At 39.6% G+C, this 21,764-nt stretch overlaps 1 protein-coding gene and 1 pseudogene across 2 annotated transcripts in view; one reads left to right on the forward strand and one right to left on the reverse strand.

The window, feature by feature from the left end:
• Positions 1-21,764, forward strand: part of LOC126946307 (S-phase kinase-associated protein 1-like) — a 682,386-nt pseudogene that overhangs the window by 396,600 nt on the left and 264,022 nt on the right. The gene's annotated exons all lie outside the window — the stretch shown is intronic.
• LOC126946274 (60S ribosomal protein L6-like) lies at positions 15,192-16,152 on the reverse strand. Its single transcript, XM_050776407.1, has one exon. It carries the CDS (start codon positions 16,131-16,133, stop codon positions 15,267-15,269), a length of 867 nt encoding a protein of 288 aa, XP_050632364.1. The 5' UTR covers positions 16,134-16,152; the 3' UTR covers positions 15,192-15,266.

A 21,764-nucleotide genomic window follows, 5' to 3' on the forward strand; every position in this document is an offset into this window, starting at 1 on the left:
TCAATGTAGGTATTTCCCGAGTTCTGACTTGTGCCCTGCACATAGTCATCCACCCTAACTCTTGGGCCTGATATTATCATCTGGTGGCCAAAACAAAGAATTGACTTCAGATTTTTTTTTTTCCAATTCATCCCCTAACCTAATTCACTCTCTACCCTGTTGTTTTCTGTATTTATTTTTATTGCTTAGTTAATTCTACCACCGACAAGATTTTTCTTACATACCATCTTAATTGTTTGGTCTTTCAACGCTTGCATAATTCCCACATTTCTGTCTAATCTGTGAACCTCAGGAGAGAAAAAAACCTTTGACATCATTCATCAGTAAAAGGTAGTGCTGGTATTAAGTCTAAAATAAAGTGTTAGATTTAGAAGTGAAATTATATATGGCCAATAAATGCCATTATCTGCTTGCCCAGAAGTTTCTTAACAATTCCCATGTTGCCAACTACTACTTTTACATGTCCTTTAATTTTAGTTCATTTTCTCTTAAACACCAGCATTCAATTTTTCATAAAAAGGACTTTTTTTAAATTTTATTTTTATTTTTTATTATTATTATACTTTAAGTTCTAGGGTACATGTGCATAACGTGCAGGTTTGTTACATATGTATACTTGTGCCATGTTGCTGTGCTGCACCCATCAACTCGTCAGCACCCATCAACTCGTCATTTACATCAGGTATAACTCCCAATGCAATCCCTCCCCCCTCCCCCCTCCCCATGATAGGCCCCAGTGTGTGATGTTCCCCTTCCCGAGTCCAAGTGATCTCATTGTTCAGTTCGCACCTGAGTGAGAACATGCGGTGTTTGGTTTTCTGTTCTTGTGATAGTTTGCTAAGAATGATGGTTTCCAGCTGCATCCATGTCCCTACGAAGGACACAAACTCATCCTTTTTTATGGCTGCATAGTATTCCATGGTGTATATGTGCCACATTTTCTTAATCCAATCTGTCACTGATGGACATTTGGATTGTAAACTAGTTCAACCATTATGGAAAACAGTATGGCGATTCCTCAAGGATCTAGAACTAGATGTACCATATGACCCAGCCATCCCATTACTGGGGATATACCCAAAGGATTATAAATCATGCTGCTATAAAGACACATGCACACGTATGTTTATTGTGGCACTATTCACAATAGCAAAGACTTGGAATCAACCCATAAAAAGGACTTTAATGTTCTTTGTGGTTTCTGTTTTAATTAACACTGTAAGAATATAATGTTCTTAGTATTTGTCATCTCAGTTATATAGCATTTCAGTTAGATGTGTAAAATAATTTTTCTGGGAACTCTAATGACCATTTTATAACTTTTTTGACAAAATGCATAAAAGGGGGTCTTTATTAATAAACCTACATGCTTTTAACACACACCTATTTGTTAAATGGGGGTCACAACATAAAACAAAAAGCTAAATTGAATATAATAAAATATTAACATATGTGATACAGACAGTAGGTTCCAGAATATGTCAGGAAAGTGAGAGATCAATGTGGCTTGAAATTATACAAATGGGACTTGAAATGAGCTGTGAAATATGTATTTATATTAGCAAACCTCAAAGCCCTCTTGCTATAAATGTTCAATTAGGTTAGGATATATACACATATGAAGTATGCATATAATATATCCATAGAATTTGCAATAGAAAACAAGCATATAAATATGTGGACTATATAATGTGAAATAAATGAAAATATATAGAAATATAAGACAGAATAATCTTTTACATACTGAAGCCAGGGGATGCAAGTGAGAATTTGATAAAGCTTCAACCGTCTGTGGTGTCATAAAGAGCAAGGACTATAGTCCTTAACTTTAAAATTTCCTTTCATAAAATTAAAGGCCTGTTAATAACGGTCTTCTTTTAATGGTTCTTTACTTTAAAAAAGCACCTCTGAGGGTATGAAGTTATTATGTGAAAACTCTACACAGCCCCTGCCAATATCTGTGAGTCCTGGTAGAATGTGGAAGATCCATGACATAATACCAAGCCAGACGCAGGGCAGATATATACACACACACTATGCATATATATATATGTATATATGCATATATACATATATATGTGTATATATACACACACACACACACACATATATATTTTTGACTCCAAAATTTTTCAAAACTACTTAGCTTTAGAAATAGTTATTCATAATGTTTGAATGATTATGGCTTGACTAATAAAGTTTTCAGAATCTTGAAGAAAGAAAAACTGCCTCTTGAAGAGAAAAGTCACATATTGACTATTTTTCAGTGTGCCATTCTCTGAATTTAAAGCCATGGATTAGGTAGGTTGATAAAAATGTATTCCAAGGAAAATAATATACATAATTAGGTTGAGAATTGTAAAGAATAAATATTAAGATGTTTCCCTAAAAAATAGACACAAGAGGTAATAGTGGGGAGTAAAATATAAAAAGTACACCATCACAAGTATTTTGAAGTTCCTATAGGCAGTTATAAAGAATATTTTTTAAACTAGAGATTTAGTATGCTACTATTATATGAATGAAAACAAAACTTCAACAAAACTTGGGGTTCTGGTTAATATTTTCTGTATATAATAAATTTGGAAAGGCATTGAGTGTAATTTTTAAAAGTGCCATATAGAATTTAAATATTTTTGGCAGACTTCCATAAATCAGGCAATGTTACCATAGAAGAGACACAAGCATATCTTGTGCTATATTGCATTTCAATGAAATATGCAGAGAAATAACACATCATTTGAGATATAAACATGATTCCAAATCTCAATAAAGCAGGCATACTTAAAGATTGATTTTTTTATTATACTTTAAGTTCTGGGATACATATGGAGAACCTGTAGGTTTGTTACTTAGGTATACATGTGCCATGGTGGTTTGCTGTACCCATCAACCTGTCATCTACATTAGATATTTCTCCTAATGTTATCCCTCCCCTAGTCCCCCACCCCCTGACAGGCTCCAGGGTGTGATGTTCCCCTCCTTGTGTCTGTGTGTTCTCATTGTTCAACTCCCATTTATGAGTGAAAACATGCGGTGTTTGATTTTCTGTTCCTGTGTTAGTTTGCTGAAAATGATGGTTTCTGGCTTCATCTATGTCCCTGCAAAGGATATGAACTCATCTTTTTTTTTATGGCTGCATAGTATTCCATGCTGTATATGTGCCACATTTTCTTCATTCAGTCTATTATTGATGGACATTTAGATTGGTTCCAAGTCTTTGCTATTGTGAATAGTGCTGCAATAAACATACATGTGCACATGTCTTTATAGTAGAATGATTTATAATCCTCTGGGTATATACCCAGTAATGGGAATGCTGGATCAGATGGTATTTCTGTTCTAGATCCTTGAGGAATCGCCACACTGTCTTCCACAGTGGTTGAACTAATTTACACTCCCACCAACAATGTAAAAACATTCCTATTTCCCCACATCCTCTCCAGCACCTGTTGTTTCCTGACTTTTTAATGCTCACCATTCTAACTGGCATGAGATGCTATCTCATTGTGGTTTTGATTTGCATTTCTCTAATGACCAGTGATGATGAACTTTTTTCTTATGTTTTTTGGCCACATAAATGTCTTCTTTTAAATACCTATTCGAATACCCTTTATTTCTTTCTTTTGCCTGATTGCCCTGGCCAGAACTTGCAATACTGTGTTGAATAGGAGTGGTGAGAGAGGGCATCTTTGTCTTTTGCCAGTTTTCAAAGGTAATACTTACAGCTTTTGCCCATTCAGTATGATATTGGCTGTGGGTTTGTCATAAATAGCTCTTATTGAGATACGTTCCATAAATACCTAGTTTATTGAGAATTTTTAGCATGAAGGGGTGTTGAATTTTATTGAAGGACTCTTCTGCATCTATTGAGATAATCTTGTGGTTTTTGTCATTGGTTCTGTTTATGTGATGAATTACACTTATTGATTTGCATATATTGAACCGGCCTTGCATCCCAGGGATGAAGCTGATTTGATCATGGTGGATAAGATTTTTGATCTGCTGCTGGATTAGATTTGCCAGCATTTTATTAAGGACTTCACATCGATGTTCATCAGAGATACTGGCCTGAAGTTTTCTTCTGTTGATTTGTCTCTGCCAGGTTTTGGTATCAGGATGTTGCTGGCCTCGTAAAATGAGTTAGGGAGAATTCCCTCTTTTGCTATTGTTTGGAATAGTTTCAGAAGGAATGGTACCAGCTCCTCTTTGTACCTCTGGTAGAATTAGACTCTGAATCCATCTGGTCCTGGGCTTTTTTTGGTTGGTAGCCTATTAATTACTGCCTCAATTTTAGAACTTGTTATTGGTCTATTCAGGGATTTGACTTCCTTCTGGATTAGACTTGGGAGAGTGTATGTGTGCAGCAATTTATCCCTTTCTTCTAGATTTTCTTGTTTATTTGCATAGAGATGTTTATAGCATTCTCTGATGGTAGTTTGTATTTCTGTGGGATCAGTGGTGATATCCCCTCTATCATTTTTATTGTGTCTATTTGGTTCTTTTCTCTTTTCTTTTTTATTAGTCTGGATAGCAATCTATCTATTTTGTTAGTCCTTTAAAAAAACCAACTCCTGGATTTATTGATTTTTTGAAGGGTTTTTCGTGTCTCTATCTCCTTCAGTTCTGCTCTGATCTTAGTTATTTCTTGTCATCTACTAGCTTTTGAATTTGCTCTTGCTCCTTTAGTTCTTTTAATTGTGATGTTGGGATGTTGATTTTAGATCTTTCCCGCTTTCTCCTTTGGGCATTAAGTGCCATAAATTTCCCTCTAAACACTGCTTTAGCTGTGTCTCAAAGATTCTGTTACATTGTGTGTTTATTCTCATTGGTTTCAAATAACTTATTTATTTCTGACTTAATTTCAATATTTACCCAGTAGTCATTTAGGATAAGGTCGTTTAGTTTCCATGTAGTTGCGTGGTTTTGAGTGAGTTTCTTTATTCTGAGTTCTAATTAGATTGCACTGTGGTCTGAGAGACTGTTTGTTATGATTTCCATTCTTTTGCATTTGCGATAATTTCCAATTATGTGGTTAATTTTAGAATAAGTGCGATGTGGTGCTGAAAAGAATGTATATTCTGTTGATGTCAGGTGGAGAGTTCTGTAGATGTCTATTAGGTCCACCTGATCCAGAGCTGAGTTAAAGTCCCGTATATCCTTGTTAATTTTCTGTCTCATTGATCTGTCTAATATTGATAGTGGGGTGTTAAAGTCTCCCATTATTATTGTGTGGGAGTCTAAGTTTCTTTATAGGTCTCTAAGAACTAGTTTTATGAATCTGGATGCTTCTTTATTGGGTGCATATATGCTTAGGATAATTACCTCCACTTGTTGCATTGATCTCTTTACCATTATGTAATGCCCTTCTTTGTCTTTTTTGATCTTGGTTGGTTTAAAGTCTGTTTTATCAGAGACTGGGATTACAACCCCTGCAATTTTTGCTTTCCATTTGCTTGGTAAATATTCCTCCATCCCTTTATTTTGAGCCTATGTGTGTCTTTGCAGATGAGATGGGTCTCCTGAATACAGCACACTGATGGGTCTTGACTCTTTATCCAATTTTCCAGTCTGTGCCTTTTAATTGGCACATTTAGCCCATTTACATTTAAGGTTAATATTGTTATGTGTGAATTTGATCCTGTCATTATGATGTTAGCTGGTTATTTTGCCCATTAGTTGATGCAGTTTCTTCCTAGCATTGATGGTCTTTACAATTTGGCATGTTTTCACAGTGGCTGGTACCGGTTGTTCCTTTCCATGTTTAGTGCTTTTTTCAGGAGGTCTTGCAAGGCAGGCCTGGTGGTGACAAAATCTCTCAGCATTTGCTTGTCTGTAAAGGATTTTATTTCTGCTTTACTTATGAAGCTTAGTTTGGCTGAATATGAAATTCTGGGTTGAAAAATCATTCCTTTAAGAATGTGGACTATTGGCCCTCACTCTCTTCTGGCTTGTAGGGTTTCTGCAGAGAGATTTGCTGTTAGTCTGATGGACTTTCTTTGTGGGTAACCTGACCTTTCTCTCTGGCTGTCCTTAATATTTTTTTGCCTTTATGTCAATCTTGTTGAATCTGATGATTATGTGTCTTGGGTTTGCTCTTCTTGAGGAGTATCTTTGTGGTGTTCTCTGTATTTCCTGAGTTTGAATGTTGGTCTGTTTTTCTAGGTTGGGGATGTTCTCCTGGATAATATCCTGAAGAGTATTTTCCAACTTGGTTTCATTCTCACCATTACTTTCAGGTACACCAATGGAACGTAGGTTTGGTCTTTTCACATAGTCCTCTATTTCTTGGAGGCCTTGTTCATTCGTTTTCCTTCTTTTTTCTCTGATCTTTTCTTCATGCTTGATTTCATTAAGTTGATCTTCAATCTCTAATATCCTTTCTTCCACTTGATCTATTTGGCTCTTGATACCTGTGTATTCTTCACGAAGTGCTCGTGCTGTGTTTTTCAGCTCCATCAGATCATTTATGTTCTTCTCTAAACTGGTTATTCTAGTTAGCAATTCCTCTAACCATTTTTCAAGGTTCTTTTTTTTTTTTTTTTTTTGAGACGGAGTCTCGCTCTGTCGCCCAGGCTGGAGTGCAGTGGCCGGATCTCAGCTCACTGCAAGCTCCGCCTCCCAGGTTTATGCCATTCTCCTGCCTCAGCCTCCCGAGTAGCTGGGACTACAGGCGCCCGCCACCTCGCCCGGCTAGTTTTTTGTATTTTTTAGTAGAGATGGGGTTTCACCGTGCTAGCCAGGATGGTCTCGATCTCCTGACCTCGTGATCTGCCTGTCTCGGCCTCCCAAAGTGCTGGGATTACAGGCGTGAGCCACCGCGCCCGGCCCATTTTTCAAGGTTCTTAGCTTTCTTGCATTGAGTTAGAACATGCTCCTTTAGCTCAGAGGAGTTTGTTATTACCCACCTTCTGAAGCCTACTTCTGTCAACTTGTCAAACTCATTCTCCGTCCAGTTTTGTTCCCTTGCTGGCAAGGAGCTGTGATCCTTTGGAGGAGAAGAGGCATTCTGGTTTCTGGAATTTCCAGCTTTTTGGTGCTGGTTTTTCCTCATCTTTGTGGATTTATCTACCTTTGGTCTTTGATGTTGGTAACCTTCGGATGGTGTTTCTGTGTGGAAATTTTTTTTGTTGAGGTTGATGCTATTTGTTTCTTTCTGTTAGTTTTTTTTTTTTTTTTTTTTTCCTAAGGGTCAGGCCCCTCTACTGCAGATCTGCTGGAGTTTGCTGGAAGTCCACTCCAGACCCTGTTTTCCTGGGTATCACCAGTGGAGGCTGCAGAACAGAAAAGATTGCTGCCTGTTTCCTCCTCTGGAAGCTTCATCCCAGAGGGGCACCTGCCAGATGCCAGTCGGAGCTCTCCTGTTTGAGGTGTCTGTCAACCCCTGCTGGGAGGTGTCTCCCAGTCAGGAGGCACGGGGGTCAGGGACCCACTTAAGGAGGCAGTCTGTCCCTTAGCAGAGCTCTAGCACTGTGCTGGGAGATCTACTGCTCTCTTCAGAGCCTGCAGGCAGGAATGTTTAAGTCTGCTGAAGCTGTGCCCACAGCTGCCTCTTCCCCCAGATGCTCTGTCCCAGGGAGATTGGAGTTTTATGTATAAGCCCCTGACTGGGGCTGTTGTTTTTCTTTCAGAGATGCCCTGCCCAGACAGGAGGAATCTAGTTAGGTAGTCTGGCTACAACGGCTTTGCAGAGCTGTGATGGACTTTGCCCAGTTCGAACTTCCCAGCGGCTTTGTTTACACTGTGAGGGGAAAACATCCTACTCGATCCTCACTAATGGTGGAAGCTTCTCCCCCCACCAAGCTTGAGTGTCCCAGTTTGACTTCAGACTGCTGTGCTGGCAGCAAGAATTTCAAGCCAGTGGATCTTAGCTTGCTGGGTTCCATGGGGGTGGGATCCACTGAGCTAGACCACTTGGCTCCCTGACTTCAGGATCCTTTCCTGGGGAGTGAAGAGTTCTCTCTCACTGGCATTCCAGGTGCCACTGGGGCATGAAAAAAAAACTCCTACAGCTAGCTCAGTGTCTGCCCAAATGATTGCTCAGTTTTTTTTTTTTTTTTTTTTTTGTGCCGCAGTGGGAGCCGTGCTGGTTTCTTTTCTTTTCTTTTTATTTTATTATACTTTAAGTTCTAGGGTACATATGCACAATGTGCAGGTTTGTTACATATGTATACTTGTGCCATGTTGCTGTGCTGCACCCATCAACTCATCAGCACCCATCAACTCGTCATTTACATCAGGTATAACTCCCAATGCAATCCCTCCCCCCTCCCCCCTCCCCATGATAGGCCCCAGTGTGTGATGTTCCCCTTCCCGAGTCCAAGTGATCTCATTGTTCAGTTCGCACCTATGAGTGAGAACATGCGGTGTTTGGTTTTCTGTTCTTGTGATAGTTTGCTAAGAATGATGGTTTCCAGCTGCATCCATGTCCCTACAAAGGACACAAACTCATCCTTTTTGATGGCTGCATAGTATTCCATGGTGTATATGTGCCACATTTTCTTAATCCAGTCTGTCTAGGGCAATCAGACAAGAGAAAGAAATCAAGGGTATTCAGTTAGGAAAAGAAGAAGTCAAATTGTATTTGTTACATATGTATATGTAATGGGTGTGCTGCACCCATTAACTCATCATTTACATTAGGTATATCTCCTAAAGCTATTCTTCTCCCCCCACCCCACAATAGGACCTGGTGTGTGATGATCCCCTTCCTGTGTCCAAGTGATCTCATTGTTCAATTCCCACCTATGAGTGAGAACATGCGGTATTTCGTTTTCTGTTCTTGCGATAGTTTGCTGAGAATGATGGTTTCTAGCTGCATCCATGTCCCTACAAAGAACATGAACTCATCCTTTTTTATAGCTGCACAGTATTCCATGGTGTATATGTGCCACATTTTCTTAATCCAGTCTGTCACTGATGGACATTTGGGTTGATTCCAAGTCTTTGCTATTGTGAATAGTGCTGCAATAAACATACGTGTGCATGTGTCTTTATAGCAGCATGACTTTGGGTATATCCCCAGTAATGGGATGGCTGGGTCAAATGGTATTTCTAGTTCTAGATCCTTGAGGAATTGCCACACAGTCTTCCACAATGGTTGAACTAGTTTACAGTCCCACCAACAGTGTAAAAGTGTTCCTATTTCTCCACATCCTCTCCGGCACCTGTTGTTTCCTGATTTTTTAATGATTGCCATTCTAACTGGTGTGAGATGGTATCTCATTGTGGTTTTAATTTGCATTTCTCTGATGGCCAGTGATGATGAGCATTTTTTCATGTGTCTGTTGGCTGCATAAATGTCTTCTTTTGAGAAGTGTCTGTTCATATCCTTTGCCCACTTTTTGATGGGGTTGTTTGTTTTTTTCTTGTAAATTTGATTGAGTTCTTTATAGGTTCTGGATATTAGCCCTTTGTCAGATGGGTTGATTGAAAAAAATTTTCTCCTATTCTGTAGGTTGTCTGTTCACTCTGATAGTAGTTTCTTTTGCTGTGCAGAAGCTCTTTAATTAGATTCCATTTGTCAATTTTGGCTTTTGTTGTCATTGCTTTTGGTGTTTTAGTCATGAAGTCCTTGCCCATGCCTATGTCCTGAATGGTATTGCCTAGGTTTTCTTCTAGGGTTTTTATAGTTTTAGGTCTAACATTTAAGTCTTTAATCCATCTTGAATGAATTTTTGTGTAAAGTGTAAGGAAGAGATCCAGTTTCAGCTTTCTACATATAGTTAGCCAGTTTTCCAGCACCATTTATTAAATAGGGAATCCTTTCCCCATTTCTTGTTTTTGTCAGGTTTGTCAAAGATCAGATGGTTGCAGATGTGTGGTGGTATTTCTGAGGCCTCTGTTCTGTTCCATTGGTCTATATCTCTGATTTGGTACCAGTACCATGCTGTTTTGGTTACTGTAGCCTTGTAGTATAGTTTGAAGTCATGTAGCGTGATGCCTCCAGCTTTGTTCTTTTCGCTTAGAATAGTCTTGGCAATGCCGGCTCTTTTTTGGTTCCATATAAAATTTAAAGTAGTTTTTTCCAATTTTGTGAAGACAGTCCTTGGTAGCTTGATGGGGATGGCATTGAATCTATAAATTACCTTTTGCAGTATGGCCATTTTCACTATATTGATTCTTCCTATCCATGAGCATGGAATATTCTTTCATTTGTTTGTGTCCTTCTTTATTTCGTTGAGCAGTGGTTTGTAGTTCTCCCTGAAGAGGTCCTTCACATCCCTTGTAAGTTGGGTTCCTAGATATTTTATTCTCTTAGTAGCAATTGTGAATGGGAGTTCACTCATGATTTGGTTCTCCGTTTGTCTGTTATTGGTGTATAGGAATGCTTGTGATTTTTGCTCATTGATTTTGTATTCTGAGACTTTGCTGAAGTTGCTTATCAGCTTAAGGAGATTTTGGGCTGAGACAATGGGGTTTTCTAAATATACTATCATGTCGTCTGCAAACAGGGACAATTTGACTTCCTCTTTTCCTAATTGAATACCCTTTATTTCTTTCTCCTGGCTGATTGCCCTGGCCAGAACTTCCAACACTATGTTGAATAGGAGTGGTGAGAGAGGGCATCCCTGTCTTATGCCCGTTTTTAAAGGGAATGCTTCCAGGTTTTGCTCATTCAATATGATATTGGCTGTGGGTTTGCCACAAATAGCTCTTATTATTTTGAGATACGTCTCATCAATACCTAGTTTATTGAGAGTTTTTAGCATGAAGGGCTGTTGAATATTGTTGATGGCCTTTCCTGCATCTATTGAGATAATCATGAGGTTTTTGTCTTTGGTTCTGTTTACGTGATGGATTACATTTATTGATTTGCTTATGTTGAATCAGCCTTGCATCCCAGGAATGAAGCCAACTTGATCATGGTGGATAAGCTTTTTGATGTGCTGCTGGATTTGGTTTGCCAGTATTTTATTGAAGATTTTTGCATCAGTGTTCATCAGGGATATTGGTCTAAAATTCTCTTTTTTTTGTTGTGTCTCTGCCAGGCTTTGGTATCAGGATGATGCTGGCCTCATCAAATGAGTTAGGGAGGATTTCTTCCTTTTCTATTGATTCGAATAGTTTCAGAAGGAATGGTACCAGCTCCTCCTTGTACCTCTGGTACAATTCGGCTGTGAATCCATCTGGTCCTGGACTTTTTTTGATTGGTAGGCTCTTAATTATTGCCTCAATGTCAGAGCCTGTTATTGGTCTATTCAGGGATTCAGCTTCTTCCTGGTTTAGTCTCGGGAGAGTGTAAGTGTCCAGGAAATTATCCATTTCTTCTAGATTTTCTAGTTTATTTGCATAGAGGTGTTTGTAGTATTTTCTGATGGTAGTTTGTATTTTCTGTGGGATTGGTGGTGATATCCCCTTTATCATTTTTTATTGCATCTATTTGATTCTTTTCTCTTTTCTGCTTTATTAATATTGCTAGCAGGCTATCAATTGTGTTGATCTTTTCAAAAAGCCAGCTCCTGGATTCATTGACTTTTTGAAGGGCTTTTTGTGTCTCTATCTCCTTCAGTTCTGCTCTGATCTTAGTTATTTCTTGCGTTCTGCTAGCTTTTGAGTTTGTTTGCTCTGGCTTCTCTAGTCCTTTTAACTGTGATGTTAGGGTGTCCATTTTAGATCTTTCTTATTTTCTCTTGTGGACATTTAGTGCTAATAATTTCCCTCTACACACTGCTTTAAATGTGTCTCAGAGATTCTGATATGTTTTGTCTTTGTTCTCATTGGTTTCAAAGAACATCTTTCTTTCTGCCTTCATTTCGTTATTTACCCAGTACTCATTCAGGAGCAGGTTGTTCAGTTTCCATTTGGTTGTGTAGTTTTGAGTGAGTTTCTTAATCCTGAGTTCTAATTTGATTGCACTGTGGTCTGAAAGACAGTTTGTTGTGATTTCTGTTCTTTTACATTTGCTGAGGAATGCTTTACTTCCAACTATGTGGTCAATTTTGGAATAAGTGCGATGTGGTGCTGAGATGAATGTATATTCTGTTGATTTGGGGTGGAGAGTTCTGTAGATGTCTATTAGGTCTGCTTGGTGCAGAGCTGAGCTCAAGTCCTGGATATCCATATTCACTTTCTGTCTCGTTAATCTGTCTAATATTGACAGTGGGGTGTTAAAATCTCCCATTATTATTGTGTGGGAGTGTAAGTCTCTTTGTAGATCTCTAAGGACTTGCCTTATGAATCTGAGTGCTCCTGTGTTGAGTGCATATATATTTAGGATATTTAACTCTTCTTGTTTCATTGATCCCTTTATTATTAAGTAATGGCCTTCTTTGTCTCTTTCGATCTTTGTTGGTTGAAAGTCTGTTTTATGAGAGACTAGGATTGCAACCCCTGCTTTTTTTGTTGTTTTCCATTTGCTTGGTAGATCTTCCTCCACCCTTTTTTTTTTGAGCCTATGGGTGTCTCTGCATGTGAGATGGGTCTCCTGAATACAGCACCCAGGTGGGTCTGGATTCTTTATCCAATTTGCCACTCTGTGTCTTTTAATTGGTGCATTTAGCCCATTTACTTTTAAGGTTAATATTGTTATGTGTGAATTTGATTCTGTCATTATGTTTAGCTGGTTATTTTGTTCATTAGTTGATGCAGTTTCTTCCTGGTATTGATTGTCTTTACAATATGGCATGTTTTTGCAGTGGCTGGTACTGGTTGTTCCTTTCCATACTTAGTGCTTCCTTCAGGAGGTCTTGTAAGGCAGGCCTGGTGGTGACAGAATCTCTCAGCATTTGCTTGTCTGTAAAGGATTTTATTTCTCCTTCACTTATGAAGCTTAGTTTGGCTGGATATGATATTATGGATTGAAAAATCTTTTCTTTAAGAATGTTGAATATTGGCCCCCAGTCTCTTCCGGCTTGTAGAGTTTCTGCCGAGAGATCTGCTGTTAGTCTGATGGGCTTCTCTTTGTGGGTAACCCCACCTTTCTCTCTGGCTGCCCTTAACTTGTTTTCCTTCATTTCAACCTTGGTGAATCTGACTATTATGTGTCTTGTGGTTGCTCTTCTCGAGGAGTATCTTTGTTGTGTTCTCTGTATTTCCTGAATTTGAATGTTGACCTGCCTTTTTAGGTTGGGGATATTCTCCTGGATAATATCCTGAAGAGTATTTTTCAACTTGGTTCCATTCTCCCTGTCACTTTTAGGTACACCAGTCAAACGTAGATTTGGTCTTTTCCCATAGTCCCATATTTCTTGGAGGTTTTGTTCATTTCTTTTTACTCTTTTTTCTCTAAACTTCTCTTCTCACTTCATTTCATTCATTTGATCTTCAATCACTGGTACCCTTTCTTCCACTTGATCAAATTGGTTAGTGAAGCTTGTGCATGCATCACAAAGTTCTCATGCCATGGTTTTCAGCTCCATCAGGTCATTTAAGGTCTTGTCTATGCTGTTTTTTCTAGTCATCCATTTGTCTAACAGTTTTTCAAGGTTTTTAGCTTCCTTGCAATGGGTTAGAACATCCTCCTTTAGCTTGGGGAAGTTTGTTATTACCGACCTTCTGAAGCCTACTTCTGTCAACTCGTCAAAGTCATTCTCCATCCAGCTTTGTTCCATTGCTGGGGAGGAGCTACAGTCCTTTGGAGGAGTAGAGGTGCTCTTGATTTTAGAATTTTCAGCTTTTCTGCTCCGGTTTCTCCCCATCTTTGTGGTTTTATCTACCTTTGGTTTTTGATGATGGTGACCTCAGATGGGGTTTTGGTGTGGATGTCCTTTTTGTTGATGTTGATGCTATTCTTTCTGTTTGTTAGTTTTCCTTCTAACAGTCAGGACCCTCAGGTGCAGGTCTGTTGGAGTTTGCTGGAGGTCCACTCCAGACCCTCTTTGCCTGGGTATCACTAGCGGAGGCTGCAGAACAGCAAATATTGCTGCCTGATACTTCCTCTGGAAACTTTGTCTCAGAGGGGCACCTGGCTGTATAAGGTGTCAGTCAGCCCCTACTGGCAGATATCTCCCAGTTAGGCTACATGGGGGTTAGGGACACACTTGAGGAGACAGTCTGTCTGTTCTCAGAGCTCAAACTCCAGGCTGGGGGAATGATTGTTCTCTTCAGAATTGTCAGACAGGGACATTTAAGTCTGCAGAGATTTCTGCTGCCTTTTTATCAGCTATGCCCTGCCCCCAGAATTGGAGTCTACAGAGGCAGGCTCCTCGAGCTGTGGTGGGCTCCACCCAGTTTGAGCTTCCAAGTTGCATTGTTTAGCTAATCAATCCTCAGCAATGGTGGTTGCCTGTCCCCCAGCCCAGGCTGCTGCCTCACAGTTTGATGTTGGACTGCTGTGCCAGCAGTGAGCAAGGCTTTGTGGACGTGGGACCCGCCGAGCGAGGCGCAGGATATCATCTCCTGGTGTGCCATTTGCTAAGACTGGGAAAAGTGCAGTATTAGGGTGAGAGTGTCCCGATTTTCCAGGTACCAGCTGTAACAGCTTCTCTTGACTAGGAAAGGGAAATCCCCCGACCCCTTGTGCTTCCCGGGTGAGGCGATGGCCCGCCCTGTTTTGGCTCATCTTTTGTGTGCTGCACCACTGCCCAACCAGTCCCAGTAAGATGAACCAGGTACCTCAGTTGGAAATGCAAAAATCAACCATCTTCTGTGTTGATCACGCTGGGACGGCAGACTGGAGCTGTTCCTATTTGGCTGTCTTGGAACGATCTCTCCCGACTATTTTTTCCAATTATCATTGTAAACCAAAGTATGCTGAACATTAAAAAGTGTGGCCAAATAGAATATCTTAAGTTAAAAATTGTATATTTTGTCATTTTATAAATTAAATTTTACTATGGTTGAATTATTCTTAATTGTTGAAACGTGTAAGCAGAAAGAACTATTTACTTTCAGAAAACATAAGTCAATAAAGGCAATATATTTGATAAGTATAAACATACCAGTTTTTCTTTTAGCATATTTAGTTCACTAAGTAGTGTAAATGAAACCCAATGAGAATTTGTGAAAAATTTTGTTTTCAATTAGAGATGGAAAATATTGATGATGGTGCCAAGCTCTAATTCTAAATCATAGCAAAGAAAAACAACAACAACAAAAAACAACACACATACGAACACAAAACACAAAACCACTGTTGTTTTAAGGTTTTGGCAATCTTGAAAGCTAGCAAGCATAAGTGTCAAATCATCATGAATTTAATTTTCAACAAATATTTTCAGAACAAATTGCAACATGAACTGTAATTTCAATTTATTTTTTTTTTTTTTTTTTTTTTTTTTTTTTTTTTTTTTGTACTTAGCTATTTAATGAGGTTCTTAAGACATTTAGAACACCAATTTGTGAGGATAAATTCCATTCGTCAGGGCAAACACAGATCGCAGGTAGCCCTGGAGCTGAGGAACAGCTTTGATTTTTGGTAGAATTTGTGAGTCCACAGCTTTCTGATCAATCTTGCGCTGCTCTGTAATCTCGTATTTCTCTTTTTCTGTGTCGAAGATCTCACCTTCCTGGTGTCTGGGCTTCCGCAGCTTCTTCTTCTTGAAGTAAGCATCGGTAAGATGTTTTGGGATTTTGACACTGCTGATATCGATTTTGGTTGAGGTGGCAATGACAAATTTCTGGTGTGTTCTTCGTAGAGGAACTCGATTGAGGACCAGAGGTCCAGTCACAAGTAACAAGCCACTAGCCAGCTGCTTCAGGAAAACCACCCTCTTGCCCCTGTGGCGTCCAGTGAGGATGATCAGAATGGTCCCGGGGGTAATGCTGGCTCGCAGTTTTCTCACGTGCTGACTGAAGGGTTTTTTGCCATGGCTCAACAGCTTTCGAGGCACATCTTCAGTAGGATAATATCTAGGCATTTTGCAAAGTTTAACCACCCGGGTACCGCCGTTCTTGTCACCACCAACTGGTTTTGTAAGAGTTGCAAGAACCTTCTCCTTCTTTTTCTTTTCAACCTTGGATTTAGCGGCTGAGTACTTCCTCTTGTACATGGCCTTTCTGGAATACATGGCAGATCGGGAATACCTGCCAATTCCTCTGACAAGGACAGGGTTGCGGCTGCAATGGGGCTTCCCCTTCTTGGGCTTCTTAGCCTTGAGGTTACCCTTTTTCACCTTGCCACCAGCATCAGCCTTCTTGGCTTCGGGTTTCTTCTCTTTAGTATCTGGCTTCTCAACTTTTTCACCCGCCATCTTGCAAGATGGGAAAGAGCAATTTCAATTTATAAAACAGTAGAAACATAGAAGGAAAGAGGTATAATTTTCTTTGTCAATCTAATTCTACTGTAATTAAGCACAAGAAGTTTTGCCTAGAGCTTAAAACTGAATTTTGGGACCAAGAATGTCAGGTTTGTATTGGTTGGCACAGAGTAATTTAAATTAGGAGTTGAAATTGATTTTACAATAAGTGACTCCCGTGTTTGATGAAGAAGTCAGTGCTGCAAAAGGCACTTGTATTTCTGCTAAAATTTGGTGCTCAGGGTTGATAAACTACATGGAGATACCTCAGTCTGGAAAGATTTCATCACAGACTTGCTCTGAGACAGCCACCAAAACAGGTGGGAAAATTTCCTGAAAACAAAACAAAACAAAAACAAAACCCCAAATTAAAGCATGCTTTGCTAATTCTGTCATTTAGGTTTCTATTTCGTGTTGAATGAAAAATTATTAGAAACTTTTCAAATAAGTCATCTACCTTTGTGCTTGGAAGGCAATATAAAATAAAACTTGTAAATTTTTTAAATGGGAGTTATGTAAAAGTATTCTCAGGATAAAAATTAACTCTCTTCAATTTGCCTTCCACTATGAGCATTTTATTCCTTTATCTCTGATTAAAAACAAAGCATATTGGGAGTGGCGCCAAGAAGGCTGACTAGAAGCAGCTGGTTTTGGAGGCTGCCATCAAAAAACAAACAAACAAACAAAACAACAACAACAACAAACCACCCTAAGCATGTGAATCTTTCAATGGTAACCAAAGTATCCAGGTTCTCTCATCAAAATTGACTAGAAGGCTGGTGTGACCCATGGAGAGATGGAAGAGCAGTGTAGTGTGGTGGCCCACCTGAAAGCCACATGGGGAAGGGGAACCCTCTCCCCCAAGCCAAGGGAGGTGGTGAGTGAGCATGCTACACAGCTGGGGAAACTCTGCTTTTCCCACAGAACTGTACAACCCACGAACTGAAGATCCCACTCGTGAAACCACGCCACTGGGGCCTAGCTTCTCAACCCCGGAATGAGCAGATTCTTGTAGCCTCTTAGCTGGAATCTGCTTAATCCAACTGAACACCTAGGGGGAGGGGTGACCAGCACCGACTGCAGTTGCTTGCTGTCTGAGCCTTTTGAGCTCCTTGGGGGAGGGTAGCAACCATGACTGGGACTTCCAACTGTCTAACATGCTAAGCTCCCTGGGCAGAGGAAGAGTGGCACACATTTCTATAACTCCAGGCTGTGCTTTTTCCCTGATGGTGCCAGGGAAGCTGGACGGTTTGGTCCCAAGACTTGTCTCCATAGACCAACACACCATCTGTGGCAGTCTGTGGCCACAATGCCTCTTCAGGTCTAAACTTGACCCATCCTTTCTGAGTGGGTGGGGCTTCCAATCTCCAATAACTCTAGCCAGAGGCTCAGGGACATAATTAGGATGTCTTTGGGCCCGAGCACCTATGGAGAGTGGTGGCTGCAGTCTCTGTGGACCAGCATACTTAGCCTCTCCTCCTGGTATTTCTGAGGAATCCAGGCAGCCCAGACAAGTGGGTTTCCCCCCAGTGAAACATACCCTCTCCACCAAGGGACAAAGTGCTTCATTAAATTGGTCCTGCTCCCTGTGTTATCCAACTGGGTGAGACCCTCCAACAGGGGTTGTCAGACACCCTATACAGAGGCAATCCTACTGGCATCAAGTTTGTGCCCCTCAAGGTCAGAGGTCTCGGAAGAAAAGCAGGTACGCATCTTTGCTGTTTTCCAGCCTCTTAAGTGACATCTCCAGGCACGAGAATGAATCAGATGAATAGGGCCTGAAGTGAACACCTAGCAAACTGCAGCAGCCCTATGGAAGAGGGACCTGACTATTGAAGGAAAAAAACAAAACAAACAAGCAGAAAGCAACAATGGCATCATCAACAACAACAACACAAAGGCCCACACAAAACCCCACCCAAGGGTCAGCAGCCTCAAAAACCAAAACTAGACAATCTCGTGAAGATGAGAAAGCATCAACATCAACAACAACAACAAAATGCTGAAAACCCAAAAGGTCAGAGTGTCTCTTCTCCAAATGATGGCAACATCTCTCCATCAAGGGCCCAGAACTGGACAGGGGATCAGATTGACAAATTGACAGAGGTAGGTTTCAGGAGATGGATAATAAAAAGTATGATGAGCTAAAGGAGCATGTTCTAACCCAATGCAAAGAAACTAAGAACCTTGATAAAAGGTTGGAGAAATTGCTAATTAAAATAACCAGTTTAGAGAGGAAAATAAACGACCTGATGGAGCTGAAAAACACAGCACAAGAACTTCATGAAGGATACACAAGTATCAATAGCCGAAATGACCAAGCAGAAGAAAGCATATCAGAGTTTGAAGACCACCTTACTGAAATAAGACATGAAGACAAGAATAGAGAAAAAAAGAATGAAAAGGAATGAACAAAGCCTCCAAGAAGTTTGGGAATTCATAAAAAGTCCAAGCCTATGACTGATTGAAGTGCCAGAAGGAGACGGGGAGAATGGAAACAAGCTGGAAAACACACTTCAGGATATTATCCAGGAGAACATTTCAAACCTAGCAAGATAGGCCGACGTGTAAATTCAGGAAATTCAGAGAACACCATTAAGATATTCCATGAGAAGGTCAACTTCAAGACACATGATCATCGGATTTTCCCAGGGTGAAATGAAGGAAAAACTGTTAAGGGCAGCCAGAGAGAAAGGGCAGGTCACCTACAAAGGGAAGCCCACCTGATTAACAGTGGACCTCTCTGAAGAAACCCTACAAGCCAGAAAAAATGGGGCCAATATTCAACATTCTTAAAGAAAAGAATTTCCAACCCAGAATTTCATATCCAGCCAAACTAAGCATAAGCAAAGAAGGAATAACATCCTTTCCAGACAAGCAAATGCTGAGAGATTTTGTCACTACCAAGTCTGCCTTGCAAGAGCTCCTGTAAAAAGCACTAAATATGGAAAGGAAAATTCGGTACCAGCCACTGCAAAAACATACCAAATTGTAAAGACCATCAACACTATGAAGAAACCGCGTCAATTAATGAGCAAAATAACCAGCTAGCATCATAACGATAGGATCAAATTCACACATAACAGTATCAACCTTAAAAGTCAATGGGCTAAATGCCCCAATTGAAAGACACAGACTGGCAAATTGGATAAAGAATCAAGACCCATCAGTGTGCTGTATTCAGGAGACCCGTTTCATGTGCAAAGACACATGAAGGCTCAAAATAAAGGGATGGAGGAAAGTTTATCAAGCAAATGGAAAGCAAAAAGAAAAGCAAGGGTTGCAATCCTAGTCTCTGATAAAACAGACTTTAAACCAACAAACATCAAAGAAGACAAAGAAGAGCATTACATAATGGTCAAGGGATCAATGAAACAAGAGCTAACTATCCTAAATATATATGCACCAATACAGGAGCACCCAGATTCATAAAGCAAGTTCTTAGAGACCTAAAAAGAGACTTAGACTCCCACACAGTAATAGTGGGAGTCATGAACATCCTACTGTCAATATTAGACAAATCAACAAGACAGAAAATTAACAAAGATATTTAGGACTTGAACTCAGCTCTGGATCAAGTGGACCTAACAGACATCTAAAGAAATTTCCACCCCAAATCAGTAGAAGATACATTCCCCTCAGCAACACATCACACTTACTCTAAAATTGACCACATAATTGGAAGTAAAACACTCCTCAGCAAATGCAAAAGAATGGAAGTCATAACAAACAGTCTCTCAGACCACAGTGCAATCAAATTAGAACTCAGAATTAAGAAACTCACTCAAAACCACACAACTACATGAGAACTGAACAATCTGCTCCTGAATGACTACTGGGTAAATAACAAAATAAGGCAGAAATCAGTAAGTTGTTTGAAACCAATCAGAACAAAGAGACGACGTACTCGAATCTCTTGGACACAGATAAAGCAGTGTTTAGAGGGAAATTTACAGCACTAAATGCCCACATCAGAGAGCTAGAAAGATCTCGAATTGACACCCTAACATCACAATTAAAAAAGCTACAGAATAAAGAACAAACTAATCCAAAAGCTAGAAGAAAACAAGAAATAACTAAGGTTAGAGCAGAACTGAAGGGACAGAGACATGAAAAACCCTTCAAAAAAATCAATGACTCCAGGAGCTGGTTTTTTAAAAAGATTAACAAAATAGATAGAACATTAACCAGACTAATAAAGAAGAAAAGAGAGAAGAATCAAAATGACACAATAGAAAATGATAAAGGGGATGTCACCACTGATACCACAAAAATACAAAGTACCATCAGAGAATACTATAAACACATCTACACAAATAAACTAGAAAATCTAAAAGAAATGGGTAAATTCCCGGACACATACACCCTCCCAAGACTAAACCAGGAAAAAGTCGAATCCCTGAATAGACCAATAACAAGTTCTGAAATTGAGGCAGTAATTAATAGCCTACCAATCAAAAAGGCTCAGGATCAGATGGATTCACAGCCAAATTCTACCAGAGGTATGAAGAGGACCTGGTACCATTCCTTCTGAAACTATTCAAACAATAGAAAAAGAGGGAATCCTCCCTAACTCATTTTACAAGGCTAGCATCATCCTGATACCAAAACCTGGCAGAGACACAACAAAAAAGAACATTTCAGGCCAATATCCCTGGTGAACATCGAAGTGAAAGTCTTAAATAAAATACTTGCAAACCGAATCCAGTAGCAAATAAAAAGTTTATCCACCATGATCAACTCAGCTTTATCCCTGGGATGCAAAGCTGGTTCAACATACACAAATCAATAAATGTAAACCATTACAAAAACAGAAACAATGACAAAAAACACATGATTATATCAACAGATGCAGAAAAACTCTTGATAAAATTCAATACCTTTTCATGGTAAAAATCCTCAATAAACTAGATATTGATGGAAAGTATATCAAAATAATAAGAGCTATTTATGACAAACCCACAGCTAATATCATACTGGATGGGTGAAAGCTGGAAGCATTCCCTTTGAAAACTGGCACAAGACAAAGATGCCCTCTCTCACCACTCCTATTCAACATAGTACTGGAAGTTCTGGCCAGGGCAATCAGGCAAGAGAAAGAAATAAAGTGCATTGAAATAGAATGAGGGGAAGTCAAATTGTCTCTTGTTTGCAGATGACATGATTGTATATTTAGGAAACCCATCGTCTGAGCCCCAAATCTACTTAAGCTGATAAGCAGCTTCAGCGAAGTCTCAGGATACAAAATTAATTTTTCAAAAATCACAAGCATTCCTATACACCAATAATAGATAAACAGAGTGCCAAATCATGAGTGAACTGGCGTTCACAATTGCTACTAAGAGAATAAAATACCTAGGAATACAACTTGTAAGGGATGTAAAGGACCTCTTCAAAGAGAACTACAAACCACTGCTCAAGGAAATAAGAGAGAACACAAACAAATGGACAAACATTCCATGCTCATGGATAGGAAGAATGAGTATTATGATAATGGCCACACTGCCAAAGTAATTTATAGATTCCATGCCATCCCCATCAAGGTACCAATGACTTTCTTCACAGAGTTAGAAAAAACTACTTTAA

This window comes from Macaca thibetana, chromosome X, assembly GCF_024542745.1.
Source record: "Macaca thibetana thibetana isolate TM-01 chromosome X, ASM2454274v1, whole genome shotgun sequence".
Classification (NCBI taxonomy): domain Eukaryota; kingdom Metazoa; phylum Chordata; class Mammalia; order Primates; family Cercopithecidae; genus Macaca; species Macaca thibetana.